Here is a 16,261-nt window from a genome sequence, read left to right as displayed (position 1 = left end):
CAGTCTAACAGTATCCACAGCTCTTAGGGTATCAACTATTAGTGTCAGTCTAACAGTATCCACAGCTCTTAGGGTATCAACTATCAGTGTCAGTCTAACAGTATCCACAGCTCTTAGGGTATCAACTATTAGTGTCAGTCTAACAGTATCCACAGCTCTTAGGGTATCAACTATTAGTGTCAGTCTAACAGTATCCACAGCTCTTAGGGTATCAACTATTAGTGTCAGTCTAACAGTATCCACAGCTCTTAGGGTATCAACTATTAGTGTCAGTCTAACAGTATCCACAGCTCTTAGGGTATCAACTATTAGTGTCAGTCTAACAGTATCCACAGCTCTTAGGGGGTATCAACTATTAGTGTCAGTCTAACAGTATCCACAGCTCTTAGGGTATCAACTATTAGTGTCAGTCTAACAGTATCCACAGCTCTTAGGGTATCAACTATTAGTGTCAGTCTAACAGTATCCACAGCTCTTAGGGTATCAACTATTAGTGTCAGTCTAACAGTATCCACAGCTCTTAGGGTATCAACTATTAGTGTCAGTCTAACAGTATCCACAGCTCTTAGGGGGTATCAACTATTAGTGTCAGTCTAACAGTATCCACAGCTCTTAGGGGGTATCAACTATTAGTGTCAGTCTAACAGTATCCACAGCTCTTAGGGGGTATCAACTATTAGTGTCAGTCTAACAGTATCCACAGCTCTTAGGGGGTATCAACTATTAGTGTCAGTCTAACAGTATCCACAGCTCTTAGGGGGTATCAACTATTAGTGTCAGTCTAACAGTATCCACAGCTCTTAGGGGGTATCAACTATTAGTGTCAGTCTAACAGTATCCACAGCTCTTAGGGGGTATCAACTATTAGTGTCAGTCTAACAGTATCCACAGCTCTTAGGGGGTATCAACTATTAGTGTCAGTCTAACAGTATCCACAGCTCTTAGGGTATCAACTATTAGTGTCAGTCTAACAGTATCCACAGCTCTTAGGGTATCAACTATTAGTGTCAGTCTAACAGTATCCACAGCTCTTAGGGGGTATCAACTATTAGTGTCAGTCTAACAGTATCCACAGCTCTTAGGGTATCAACTATTAGTGTCAGTCTGACAGGAGCATGGGTAGTATATATATATATATTTTTTTATTTAACCTTTATTTAACCAGGTAGGCAAATTGAGAACACGTTCTCATTTACAATTGCGACCTGGCCAAGATAAAGCAAAGCAGTTCGACACATACAACAACACATAGTTACACATGGAGTAAAAGAAACATATAGTCAATAATACAGTGAAAAAAATAAGTCTATATACAATGTGAGCAAGTGAGGTGAGATAAGGGAGGTGAAGGCAAACAAATATATGTATAAATAAATAAAAATATAAAAAGGCCATGGAGGCGAAGTGAATACAACACAGCAAGTAAAATAAAAACTAAAAAACACTGGAATGGTTGGTTTGCAGTGGAAGAAAGCGCAAAGTAGAGACAGAAATAATGGGGTGCAAAGGAGCAAAATAAATAAATAAATAAACGGATACGGATATGTAGTGAGGGCCAGCCAACGAGAGCATACAGGTCGCAGTGGTGGGTAGTATATGGGGCTTTGGTGACAAAACGGATGGCACTGTGATAGACTACATCCAGTTCGCTGAGTAGAGTGTTGGGGGCTATTTTGACATCACCAAAGTCGAGGATCGGTAGGATAGTCAGTTTTACGAGGGTATGTTTGGCAGCGTGAGTAAAGGATGCTTTGTTGCGAAATAGGAAGCCGATTCTAGATTTAATTTTGGATTGGAGATGCTTAATGTGAGTCTGGAAGGAAAGTTTACAGTCTAACCAGACACCTACTGTAGGTATTTGTAGTTGTCCACATATTCTAAGACCTGTATGCTCTCATTGGCTGGCCCTCACTACATATCCGTCGCCAAACCCACTGGCTCCAGGTCATCTATAAGTCTTTGCTAGGTAAAGCCACGCCTTATCTCAGCTCACTGGTCACGATAACAACACCCTCCCGTAGCTCGCGCTCCAGCAGGTATATCTCACTGGTCATCCCCAAAGCCAACACTTCATTGGCCGCCTTTCCTTCCAGTTCTCTGCTGCCTGTGACTGGAATGAATTGCAAAAATCTCTGAAGCTGGAGTCTTATATTTGCCTCTCTAACTTTAAGCATCAGCTTTCAGAGCAGCTTTTACCGATCACTGTACCTGTACACAGCCCATCTGTAAATAGCACACCCTCATCCCCATATTATTATTTACCCTCTTGCTATTTTGCGCCCCAGTATCTCTACTTGCACATCATCATCTGCACATGTATTACTCCAGTATTAATGCTAAATTGTAATTATTTCGCCTCTATGGCCTATTTATTGCCTACCTCCATAATCTCCTACATTTGCACACACTGTTCATAGATTTTTCTATTTTTCTTTCTATTGTGTTATTGACTGTACGTTTGTTTATGTGTAACTCTGTGTTGTTGTTTGTGTCGCACTGCTTTGCTTTATCTTGGCCAGGTCGCAGTTGTAAATGAGAACTTGTTCTCAACTGGCCTACCTGGTTAAATAAAGGTGAAATAAAATGTAAAAACTATTACTGAAAGGCACCTTCATCCATGTTTGGTTGATCTTCATCATTCCTTGATGTAGTTACAGTTGATTTTGAAGCGAACGATGTTTTAGAAAACGGATTTACGATGTTGGATAATGGAGGTGAGATGAACCTTGGTTTCTCCATGAATCATCTAGCTTAGCGGAGACCCCGTAGAACGAGGTAGAACATGTTGATGTGCCCCATTAGGACGCGGCATGCAGGTCTTCTACAGGATCACGCTATGAGATGGGTATCACACAATGACGCACTGTGTCTAAGTGGAATGGAAAACATTTCAATATCTTTTTTTTTTTGTGAAAACAAATAAAGACCAAATTGTTTGTTTTAGTAAGAGACTGTGTATGTGGAGTTACTCATTATTTTTCTGGTACTTAGGTTGTAAATTGCCAGTGAAAAAGAAAATCATGACTGTGAATTTCTGTGGTGTATTATGACTGATATGGTAAGCAGTGGGAATTTAGTTTCCACAAACACAAAACAGAAATCAGGCTGAAGTAGTCTCACAGTGTTACTTTGTTATTGATGTAGAAGATCATACAACTCTATGATGCTAGACATTACTACAGATATTACTAACCTATACCGCCTGTATATAGTCTTGTTATTGTTATGTTATTGTGTTATTTTTTTATAATTTTTTAACTTAATTTGGTAAATAGTTTCTTAACTCTTCTTGAACTGCACTGTTGGTTAAGAGCTTGTAAGTAAGCATTTCACAGTAAGGTCTATTACACCTGTTGTATTCGGCGCATGTGACAAATAAAGTTCGATTTTATTTGAATCATCATTCTGAGATGTTACGTATGCATTGGAATTCAGTGTTTCCCCTGCCATCACCAGACTGGGGTGGGGCGTGCTGCCTCTTCTGTACCTTACCCTACCATCCTCTGTTATCATCTCTCCTATCTCCCATCACTCCCCCCCCCCCCTCCCTCCCTTCTTCAATAAATTGCCAAATGCGTTGTTGGCATCAGCCTTGACAACCTGAGTAAAGAGGAACGGATCCATGTAAGAGACTTTGCATTTGGGTCCAATGTTTTCTTCTCATTAATCACTCTAAAGTATTTGAAAGCCAGAGACCCACTGCAAGACAACACTGTGTTATATAGTAACAGTATGAAAGGACCATCTGTTTTTGGTATATATATTTTTTTTTAAAGTGATGAATCTGTCATTCATTCATTAGTTTCATCCCTATCTTCATGTATTATTATGATTCTAATCTTCCTGTCTGTTGCCCCCTCCCCTCCAGATCAACATGTTTGTGGAAGGGTTCCATGATGCATTGCTGCTGTACGCCCTGGCGCTGCATGAAGCAATCAGGAACGGACTCACCAAGAAGGACGGAGCAGAGATCACCTACCGCATGTGGAACAGAACGTTTGAAGGTAAAAAAACAAAAACCCTCTGCTCATTAATAAACCTGTGTCCCAATGTCACCCTATCCCTTACACAGTGAGATACATGTCCCAATGTCACCCTATCCCTGACACAGTGAGATACATGTCCCAATGTCACCCTATCCCTTACACAGTGAGATACATGTCCCAATGTCACCCTATCCCTGACACAGTGAGATACATGTCCCAATGTCACCCTATCCCTTACACAGTGAGATACATGTCCCAATGTCACCCTATCCCTGACACAGTGAGATACATGTCCCAATGTCACCCTATCCCTTACACAGTGAGATACGTGTCCTAATGTCACCCTGTCCCTTACACAGTGAGATACGTGTCCCAATGTCACCCTATCCCTTACACAGTGAGATACGTGTCCCATTGTCACCCTATCCCTTACACAGTGAGATACGTGTCCTAATGTCACCCTATCCCTTACACAGTGAGATACATGTCCCAATGTCACCCTATCCCTTACACAGTGAGATACGTGTCCCAATGTCACCCTATCCCTTACACAGTGAGATACGTGTCCTAATGTCACCCTGTCCCTTACACAGTGAGATACATGTCCCAATGTCACCCTATCCCTTACACAGTGAGATACGTGTCCCAATGTCACCCTATCCCTTACACAGTGAGATACGTGTCCCAATGTCACCCTATCCCTTACACAGTGAGATACGTGTCCCAATGTCACCCTATCCCTTACACAGTGAGATACGTGTCCTAATGTCACCCTGTCCCTTACACAGTGAGATACATGTACCAATGTCACCCTATCCCTTACACAGTGAGATACGTGTCCTAATGTCACCCTGTCCCTTACACAGTGAGATACATGTCCCAATGTCACCCTATCCCTTACACAGTGAGATACGTGTCCCAATGTCACCCTATCCCTTACACAGTGAGATACGTGTCCCAATGTCACCCTATCCCTTACACAGTGAGATACGTGTCCTAATGTCACCCTGTCCCTTACACAGTGAGATACGTGTCCCCTGACCTGTTAACCAGATAGTCAATATCCCCTGACCTGTTAACCAGATAGTCAATATCCCCCTGACCTGTTAACCAGATAGTCAATATCCCCCTGACCTGTTAACCAGAAAGTCAATATCCCCCTGACCTGTTAACCAGAAAGTCAATATCCCCCTGACCTGTTAACCAGAAAGTCAATATCCCCCTGACCTGTTAACCAGATAGTCAATATCCCCCTGACCTGTTAACCAGATAGTCAATATCCCCCTGACCTGTTAACCAGAAAGTCAATATCCCCCTGACCTGTTAACCAGAAAGTCAATATCCCCTGACCTGTTAACCAGATAGTCAATATCCCCCTGACCTGTTAACCAGATAGTCAATATCCTCCTGACCTGTTAACCAGAAAGTCAATATCCCCCTGACCTGTTAACCAGATAGTCAATATCCCCCTGACCTGTTAACCAGATAGTCAATATCCCCCTGACCTGTTAACCAGATAGTCAATATCCTCCTGACCTGTTAACCAGAAAGTCAATATCCCCCTGACCTGTTAACCAGAAAGTCAATATCCCCCTGACCTGTTAACCAGAAAGTCAATATCCCCCTGACCTGTTAACCAGATAGTCAATATCCCCCTGACCTGTTAACCAGATAGTCAATATCCCCCTGACCTGTTAACCAGAAAGTCAATATCCCCCTGACCTGTTAACCAGAAAGTCAATATCCCCCTGACCTGTTAACCAGAAAGTCAATATCCCCCTGACCTGTTAACCAGATAGTCAATATCCCCCTGACCTGTTAACCAGAAAGTCAATATCCCCCTGACCTGTTAACCAGATAGTCAATATCCCCCTGACCTGTTAACCAGAAAACTGTTGAAATCCCCCAGAATTCCTTTGCAGAATGTGTGTAGGACCACAGCACCACAATATCTACTCAAGATAACAGAATATGAAAGCTAAACTACACTTAATGTGTTGTCTAATTAGGATGGGGGATGAGTCAGAGGCAACACTGAGTACAGAACTCTTTCATCTGCAATAATTAGAGTCCAGTCACAGAGCACGTGTCCAACTGGACAAACCGGTTAAAAGCCCAAGCCGCCACATTGCCAGCTCTTAAATAACAATGTTTTGATCAGTAGGAATTGTCAAGAACAGGGTCATATTTTCTTGTTAAAAGAAATAATATTTTTTAAATGCCAAAAATTTTGGGAACACAGGCGGAGGGGTAAAATTACAATTCTAGGAGGGCCTGCCAACACAAACGGCGGGAGGAGAGATGGGATTTCCTGTTATATTGACCGGTGCTGGAATTTCTCCACTCCACTCTCTGTTTTCCTTGGAATGTTGGGCTCTTGTAGCTAATTAATTCTGCCATTCTTTGCATGCCACTGGTCCTCTGGTTGCTGGGCAGGCATCGCAGGCCAGGTGTCTATGGACTTCAACGGGGACAGATACGGAGACTTCTCTGTGATGAGCATGACAAACACAGAGGCAGGCACCTATGAGGTAAGAACAGGGCCTCAACCTAATCCTGACCCTCCTGCATGGCTCTTGATCAGGCCCGTCATTCATAGAGCGTCTCAGAGAAGGAGTGCTGATCTGGGATCAGGTCACGAAGAGTCTCAGTAGGAGTGTTGATCTAGGATCAGGTCATAAAGAGTCTCCCAGTAGGAGTGGTGATCTAGGATCAGGTCATAAAGAGTCTCTCAGTAGGAGTGCTGATCTGGGATCAGGTCATAAAGAGTCTCAGTAGGAGTGTTGATCTGGGATCAGGTCATAAAGAGTCTCCCAGTAGGAGTGCTGATCTGGGATCAGGTCATAAAGAGTCTCAGAGAAGGAGTGCTGATCTAGGATCAGATCATAAAGAGTCTCAGTAGGAGTGTTGATCTATGATCAGGTCACGAAGAGTCTCAGTAGGAGTGTTGATCTAGGATCAGGTCATAAAGAGTCTCCCAGTAGGAGTGGTGATCTAGGATCAGGTCATAAAGAGTCTCTCAGTAGGAGTGCTGATCTGGGATCAGGTCATAAAGAGTCTCAGTAGGAGTGTTGATCTGGGATCAGGTCATAAAGAGTCTCCCAGTAGGAGTGCTGATCTGGGATCAGGTCATAAAGAGTCTCAGAGAAGGAGTGCTGATCTAGGATCAGATCATAAAGAGTCTCAGTAGGAGTGTTGATCTATGATCAGGTCACGAAGAGTCTCAGTAGGAGTGGTGATCTAGGATCAGGCCATAAAGAGTCTCCCAGTAGGAGTGGTGATCTAGGATCAGGTCATAAAGAGTCTCAGAGAAGGAGTGGTGATCTAGGATCAGGTCATAAAGAGTCTCTCAGTAGGAGTGCTGATCTGGGATCAGGTCATAAAGAGTCTCAGAGAAGGAGTGTTGATCTGGGATCAGGTCATGAAGAGTCTCAGTAGGAGTGGTGATCTGGGATCAGGTCATGAAGAGTCTCAGTAGGAGTGTTGATCTAGGATCAGGTCATGAAGAGTCTCAGTAGGAGTGGTGATCTGGGATCAGGTCATGAAGAGTCTCGGTAGTAGTGTTGATCTAGGATCAGGTCATGAAGAGTCTCAGTAGGAGTGGTGATCTGGGATCAGGTCATGAAGAGTCTCAGTAGGAGTGGTGATCTGGGATCAGGTCATGAAGAGTCTCAGAGAAGGAGTGTTGATCTGGGATCAGATCATAAAGAGTCTCAGTAGTAGTGTTGATCTAGGATCAGGTCATGAAGAGTCTCAGTAGGAGTGGTGATCTGGGATCAGGTCATGAAGAGTCTCAGTAGGAGTGGTGATCTGGGATCAGGTCATGAAGAGTCTCAGTAGGAGTGGTGATCTGGGATCAGGTCATGAAGAGTCTCAGTAGGAGTGGTGATCTGGGATCAGGTCAGGAAGAGTCTCAGTAGGAGTGCTGATCTAGGATCAGGTCATACAGAGTCTCAGTAGGAGTGTTGATCTAGGATCAGGTCATACAGAGTCTCAGTAGGAGTGGTGATCTAGGATCAGGTCATGAAGAGTCTCAGTAGGAGTGTTGATCTAGGATCATGTCCCACCTGTCTATGTGATTGTATTAATAATCATCTAATAGGCAAACCGACCCTATACCTATGATGTAAGAACAGATAACTTCAAACTAATCCTTTAACCTCCTGCATCCCCAGTTATGAGAACAGATAACTTCAAACTAATCCTGTAACCTCCTGCATCTCCAGTGATCAGAACAGATAACTTCAAACTAATCCTGTACCCTCCTGCATCTCCAGTGATCAGAAGGTTCAACCTAATCCTGTAACCTCCTGCATCCCCAGTGATCAGAAGGTTCAAACTAATCCTGTAACCTCCTGCATCACCAGTGATCAGAGGGTTCAACCTAATCGTGTAACCTCCTGCATCTCCAGTGATCAGAAGGCTCAAACTAATCCTGTAACCTCTTGCATCTCCAGTGATCAGAAGGCTCAAACTAATCCTGTAACCTCCTGCATCTCCAGTGATCAGAAGGTTGAACCTAGTCCTGTAACCTCCTGCATCCCCAGTGATCAGAAGGTTCAAACTAATCCTGTAACCTCCTGCATCCCCAGTGATCAGAGGGTTCAACCTAATCTTGGAACCTCCTGCATCCCTAGTGATCCGACGGGTTTAAACCACATACTGCCATTTGGCTTGTCAAATGCCCCCTTATAGATTCTCTTCATAAAGGACTGTACATTGAAAAACAATGTAACTGGGAATCAAAATGGCATGCTCATACTCTAATATTTCACAATAATGCTTGGCAATCGCGAGGGCAGTCTTTTGCATCCCCCAATGTTCCAAATGTGGAATCCGTTCCATATCATAGATAGTAATGGTTTGAAAAAAATCCAAGATATTACATGTAGATTTTAAATACAAATACACATGACCAGGCAACTCCTTTTTTTTCTAGATTTACAACTTAGGTCAGCAATGCTGGTCTCTGGAATCCCTTTGGGAAACCCAACTACCGAACCATCTAATGATGGAATTTATAAATAAATTATGTAGGCTCCCGAAATGACTGATCTCCATAGAATATAAACAACTTTTGGAAAGCTCATATTCTGAGCTAGCCATTAAAAAAGTCTACAGATGTAAGTGAATCTGAACAACCCTGTAGCCCTTTCCTGGAGTCGATGCTCAAAAGTGGGTGGAATGTTATTCATGTTTTTCATAATTTCATAGTTAATAAAGATAATTTCCCCCAAAAAACTTGACAGTGTTTCTATGTCGAACAGTTTTGTTATATTTCACTTCTTTCAGTTTCTTTGCGTGCTGGGTTTATTGTTACTGTTTCTGTAATATGATCTTTATATTTATGGACCTTTTTTTGAGTGGCAGCCAACAGGAAAATGCTAATAGAGTATGAGATTGACTGCCCTTGTTTCAGAGGTCTGTAGCTAACTACTTGGTGTTTGTGTTTTCAGACGGTGTGTAACTACTTTGGTGTGAACGAGAGTTTCCAGATGCTTCCGGTGTTCGACCCTGAACTCTTCACACTGAAAGGACGGCACAGAGTGCACCACACAGACCTGCCAGACAAATCATGTAAATTATCTCTAATATATATACAGGGACAAGAAAAAATATGTGAACCCTTTGGAATTACCTGGATTTCTGCATAAATTGGTCATAAAATTTGATCTGACCTTCATCTTAGTCACAACAATAGACAAACACACAGTGTGCTTAAACTAATAACACACAAATTATTGTATATGTCTCCACCACTACACACACCAACCAACACAGACCTGTTCTGTTCTCTCTGTCTCCAATAACAAACACAGACCTGTCTGACACATGTAAATTATCTCCACAGCTTCTGTCTCTGTCTCCACACATCGAGCCATAAGATTGAAACACCCCACGTTTTGCCTCAGATGTTTCATGTAGGGGTTCAGTGCTTGACATGGGACTGAAATAGACGCCGGGTACACTGTTTTATATTTAGATACAGGAGCTCTACAATACTTTAGAGCTAATAAAGGAAACATAATGCATGCAGGTATTCAGCTCTAGTGTGCAGGTATTCAGCTCTAGCATGCAGGTATTCAGCTCTAGCGTGCAGGTATTCAGCTCTAGCCTGCAGGTATTCAGATCTAGCCTGCAGGTATTCAGCTCAAGCCTGCAGGTATTCAGCTCAAGCCTGCAGGTATTCAGCTCAAGCCTGCAGGTATTCAGCTCTAGCCTGCAGGTATTCAGATCTAGCCTGCAGGTATTCAGCTCAAGCCTGCAGGTATTCAGCTCAAGCCTGCAGGTATTCAGCTCTAGCCTGCAGGTATTCAGATCTAGCCTGCAGGTATTCAGATCCAGCATGCAGGTATTCAGATCTAGCATGCAGGTATTCAGATCTAGCATGCAGGTATTCAGATCTAGCATGCAGGTATTCAGATCTAGCATGCAGGTATTCAGATCTAGCATGCAGGTATTCAGATCTAGCATGCAGGTATTCAGATCTAGCATGCAGGTATTCAGATCTAGCCTGCAGGTATTCAGATCTAGCCTGCAGGTATTCAGATCTAGCATGCAGGTATTCAGATCTAGCCTGCAGGTATTCAGATCTAGCATGCAGGTATTCACCTCTAGCATGCAGGTATTCACCTCTAGCGTGCAGGTATTCAGATCTAGCGTGCAGGTATTCAGATCTAGCGTGCAGGTATTCAGATCTAGCCTGCAGGTATTCAGATCTAGCCTGCAGGTATTCAGATCTAGCATGCAGGTATTCAGATCTAGCATGCAGGTATTCAGATCTAGCATGCAGGTATTCACCTCTAGCATGCAGGTATTCAGATCTAGCATGCAGGTATTCACCTCTAGCCTGCAGGTATTCAGATCTAGCCTGCAGGTATTCAGATCTAGCATGCAGGTATTCATCTCCGGTGTACATTTGAAATCATCATCCACATTAGCTTAGCTGCCGATGAGCTTGTCTAATGTAGTCCTCTTAAGGGCACTCCAGACAATCAAGTTTAAAATATAGTGTGACACAGGTGTGTAGCAGAGGTGTCGTTAGCCTAACTAATAGCCTCCGTCTTCCTCTCCAAGCAGGCGGACTAGGAGTATCTGCTGTTACTGGGATCATAGTGGGAGCCCTGCTGGGGACTGCACTGCTCATGGCCTTCTACTTCATCAGGTAAAACGGCACTTCAACCTCTTAAATTAAAAGTTTAATTAAAAGTTTGGCTCATTTCAACTGGATTCAAGCTTCATTTTAACCTCAAAGACAACACTGATCTATAGGAAAAGCATAACGACTGACTGCTACAGGGGGAATACAGACATGACAGCTATAGGGGGAATACAGACATGACAGCTATAGGGGGAATACAGACATGACAGCTATAGGGGGAATACAGACATGACCGCTATAGGGGGAATACAGACATGATAGCTATAGGGGAATACAGACATGACAGCTATAGGGGGAATACAGACATGACAGCTATAGGGGGAATACAGACATGACAGCTATAGGGGGAATACAGACATGACAGCTATAGGGGGAATACAGACATGACAGCTATAGGGGGAATACAGACATGACAGCTATAGGGGGAATACAGACAGGAATACAGACATGACAGCTATAGGGGGAATACAGACATGACAGCTATAGGGGGAATACAGACATGACAGCTATAGGGGGAATACAGACATGACAGCTATAGGGGGAATACAGACATGACAGCTATAGGGGGAATACAGACAGGAATACAGACATGACAGCTATAGGGGGAATACAGACATGACAGCTATAGGGGGAATACAGACATGACAGCTATAGGGGGAATACAGACATGACAGCTATAGGGGGAATACAGACATGACAGCTATAGGGGGAATACAGACATGACAGCTATAGGGGGAATACAGACATGACCGCTATAGGGGGAATACAGACATGATAGCTATAGGGGAATACAGACATGACAGCTATAGGGGGAATACAGACATGACAGCTATAGGGGGAATACAGACATGACAGCTATAGGGGGAATACAGACATGACAGCTATAGGGGGAATACAGACAGGAATACAGACATGACAGCTATAGGGGGAATACAGACATGACAGCTATAGGGGGAATACAGACATGACAGCTATAGGGGGAATACAGACATGACAGCTATAGGGGGAATACAGACATGACAGCTATAGGGGGAATACAGACATGACAGCTATAGGGGGAATACAGACATGACAGCTATAGGGGGAATACAGACAGGAATACAGACATGACAGCTATAGGGGGAATACAGACATGACAGCTATAGGGGGAATACAGACATGACAGCTATAGGGGGAATACAGACATGACAGCTATAGGGGGAATACAGACATGACAGCTATAGGGGGAATACAGACATGACAGCTATAGGGGGAATACAGACATGACAGCTATAGGGGAATACAGACATGACAGCTATAGGGGGAATACAGACATGACAGCTATAGGGGGAATACAGACATGACAGCTATAGGGGGAATACAGACATGACAGCTATAGGGGAATACAGACATGATAGCTGTAGGGGGGATACAGACATGACAGCTATAGGGGGAATACAGACATGATAGCTATAGGGGAATACAGACATGACAGCTATAGGGGAATACAGACATGACAGCTATAGGGGAATACAGACATGACAGCTATAGGGGAATACAGACATGATAGCTATAGGGGAATACAGACATGACAGCTATAGGGGGAATACAGACATGATAGCTATAGGGGGAATACAGACATGACAGCTATAGGGGAATACAGACATGACAGCTATAGGGGAATACAGACATGACAGCTATAGGGGGAATACAGACATGACAGCTATAGGGGGAATACAGACATGACAACTATAGGGGGAATACAGACATGACAGCTATAGGGGGGATACAGACATGACAGCTATAGGGGAATACAGACATGACAGCTATAGGGGAATACAGACATGACAGCTATAGGGGAATACAGACATGACAGCTATAGGGGAATACAGACATGACAGCTATAGGGGGGATACAGACATGACAGCTATAGGGGGAATACAGACATGACAGCTATAGGGGGAATACAGACATGACAGCTATAGGGGGAATACAGACATGACAGCTATAGGGGGAATACAGACATGACAGCTATAGGGGGAATACACACATGACAGCTATAGGGGGAATACAGACATGACAGCTATAGGGGGAATACAGACATGACAGCTATAGGGGGAATACAGACATGACAGCTATAGGGGGAATACAGACATGACAGCTATAGGGGGAATACAGACATGACAGCTATAGAGGAATACAGACATGACAGCTATAGGGGAATACAGACATGACAGCTATAGGGGAATACAGACGTGACAGCTATAGGGGGAATACAGACGTGACAGCTATAGGGGAATACAGACATGACAGCTATAGGGGGAATACAGACATGACAGCTATAGGGGAATACAGACATGACAGCTATAGGGGGAATACAGACATGACAGCTATAGGGGGAATACAGACATGACAGCTATAGGGGGAATACAGACATGACAGCTATATGGGAATACAGACATGACAGCTATAGGGGAATACAGACATGACAGCTATAGGGGAATACAGACATGACAGCTATAGGGGAATACAGACATGACAGCTATAGGGGAATACAGACATGACAGCTATAGGGGGAATACAGTCATGACAGCTATAGGGGAATACAGACATGACAGCTATAGGGGGAATACAGACATGACAGCTATAGGGGGAATACAGACATGACAGCTATAGGGGGAATACAGACATGACAGCTATAGGGGGAATACAGACATGACAGCTATAGGGGAATACAGACATGACAGCTATAGGGGAATACAGACATGACAGCTATAGGGGGAATACAGACGTGACAGCTATAGGGGAATACAGACATGACAGCTATAGGGGGAATACAGACATGACAGCTATGAGGTAAGCATCACAGTAAACATACATAACTTGCCTGGTCTAAATGAAATCGTAATGAATGTGAAACTCAAGGCTTGTTGTTGTTGCTAACAGGAAGAACTACACTATAACCGTTGAGAGACGCACAGCCAGGGAGGAACGTGACACGGGGAAACATCGTCAGCTACGAGAAGATTCTGTCAGATCGATCTTCTCGGCGGCGTAGAGCCTCGCCGCGTTCGTCTGTGGCTCCTGACGGTTCCGTTCCAGCCGAGCATCATGGGAATGTGACCAAAGACTCGACACACTGTACCCTGCTGTCAGAGTACTCATGCTATTTAAAGAAAGACATAGTGTCATTGTTTTGTGGTTTTTTGTTGTTTTTTTGGGGGGGGGGTTTAACGTTTTGGAATTTCATCAACTCAGGAAAGTTAGCTGTCACAAAAGCACCACTTGTATGTCATCTCTGCAGAAAGATATAGGTGTGTATTCTCCCCTTAAGAGGGCCAGCACGGAAGCATTTTATAGTCTGTGCAAATTGCTTTTAGTAATCATTAAGACCTTAGTAGTATAACACTGCGTAGTTGTAATGTACAGAATCGTGGGTGTGAATGTATTCAGATAATGGACGCTGTTATGTCATGAGACTTTGGAAAAGTTTTGACCTGTTTGTCAGTAAAAATGCATTTGCTCTCCATCCTGCTGTGTTTTAGTCAAACCTGAAATAACTGGTATAGGCCAGGTCAGAGGTTAACTGGTGTAGGCCAGGTCAGAGGTTAACTGGTATAGGCCAGGTCAGAGGTTAACTGGTATAGGCCAGGTCAGAGGTTAACTGGTATAGGCCAGGTCAGAGGTTAACTGGTATAGGCCAGGTCAGAGGTTAACTGGTATAGGCCAGGTCATAGGTTAACTGGTATAGGCCAGGTCAGAGGTTAACTGGTATAGGCCAGGTCAGAGGTTAACTGGTGTAGGCCAGGTCAGAGGTTAACTGGTGTAGGCCAGGTCAGAGGTTAACTGGTGTAGGCCAGATCAGAGGTAACTGGTATAGGCCAGGTCAGAGGTTAACTGGTGTAGGCCAGGTCAGAGGTAACTGGTGTAGGCCAGGTCAGAGGTAACTGGTGTAGGCCAGGTCAGAGGTAACTGGTGTAGGCCAGGTCAGAGGTAACTGGTGTAGGCCAGGTCAGAGGTAACTGGTGTAGGCCAGGTCAGAGGTAACTGGTGTAGGCCAGGTCAGAGGTAACTGGTGTAGGCCAGGTCAGAGGTTAACTGGTATAGGCCAGGTCAGAGGTTAACTAGTATAGACCAGGTCAGAGGTTAACTGGTATAGGCCAGGTCAGAGGTTAACTGGTATAGGCCAGGTCAGATGTAACTGGTGTAGGCCAGGTCAAAGGTTAACTGGTGTAGGCCAGATCAGAGGTTAACTGGTGTAGGCCAGGTCAGAGGTTAACTGGTGTAGGCCAGGTCAGAGGTAACTGGTATAGGCCAGGTCAGAGGTTAACTGGTGTAGGCCAGGTCAGAGGTTAACTGGTGTAGGCCAGATCAGAGGTAACTGGTATAGGCCAGATCAGAGGTAACTGGTATAGGCCAGGTCAGAGGTTAACTGGTGTAGGCCAGGTCAGAGGTAACTGGTGTAGGCCAGGTCAGAGGTAACTGGTGTAGGCCAGGTCAGAGGTAACTGGTATAGGCCAGGTCAGAGGTAACTGGTGTAGGCCAGGTCAGAGGTAACTGGTATAGGCCAGGTCAGAGGTAACTGGTATAGGCCAGGTCAGAGGTTAACTGGTGTAGGCCAGGTCAGAGGTAACTGGTATAGGCCAGGTCAGAGGTAACTGGTATAGGCCAGGTCAGAGGTAACTGGTATAGGCCAGGTCAGAGGTAACTGGTATAGGCCAGGTCAGAGGTAACTGGTGTAGGCCAGATCAGAGGTAACTGGTATAGGCCAGGTCAGAGGTTAACTGGTGTAGGCCAGGTCAGAGGTAACTGGTGTAGGCCAGGTCAGAGGTAACTGGTGTAGGCCAGGTCAGAGGTAACTGGTGTAGGCCAGGTCAGAGGTAACTGGGATAGGCCAGGTCAGAGGTAACTGGTGTAGGCCAGGTCAGAGGTAACTGGTGTAGGCCAGGTCAGAGGTAACTGGTGTAGGCCAGGTCAGAGGTAACTGGTGTAGGCCAGGTCAGAGGTAACTGGTATAGGCCAGGTCAGAGGTTAACTGGTATAGGCCAGGTCAGAGGTTAACTGGTATAGGCCAGGTCATAGGTTAACTGGTATAGGCCAGGTCATAGGTTAACTGGTATAGGCCAGGTCAGAG

The 16,261-nt window shown here is 44.4% G+C and overlaps 1 protein-coding gene across 2 annotated transcripts in view; it reads left to right on the top strand.

The window, feature by feature from the left end:
• The window catches only part of LOC139577319 (atrial natriuretic peptide receptor 3-like), a 70,751-nt gene extending 56,095 nt beyond the window's left edge, over window positions 1–14,656 (top strand). Inside the window, exons 4-8 of one of the 2 annotated variants that reach the window (XM_071404338.1) lie at window positions 3,869–4,004; window positions 6,423–6,517; window positions 9,443–9,563; window positions 11,067–11,151; window positions 14,074–14,656. In XM_071404338.1, the coding sequence (XP_071260439.1) occupies window positions 3,869–4,004; window positions 6,423–6,517; window positions 9,443–9,563; window positions 11,067–11,151; window positions 14,074–14,185 (549 nt within the window). In that variant the 3' untranslated portion in view covers window positions 14,186–14,656. Of the gene's footprint in view, window positions 1–3,868; window positions 4,005–6,422; window positions 6,518–9,442; window positions 9,564–11,063; window positions 11,152–14,073 lie in introns of both variants that reach the window. The other variant, XM_071404337.1, reaches the window with a different exon arrangement.
• Window positions 14,657–16,261: the final 1,605 nt, after the last annotated feature.

The sequence above is a fragment of the Salvelinus alpinus genome, chromosome 5, assembly GCF_045679555.1.
Source record: "Salvelinus alpinus chromosome 5, SLU_Salpinus.1, whole genome shotgun sequence".
Taxonomy (NCBI): domain Eukaryota; kingdom Metazoa; phylum Chordata; class Actinopteri; order Salmoniformes; family Salmonidae; genus Salvelinus; species Salvelinus alpinus.
This window is presented reverse-complemented; position numbering and strand designations above follow the sequence as displayed.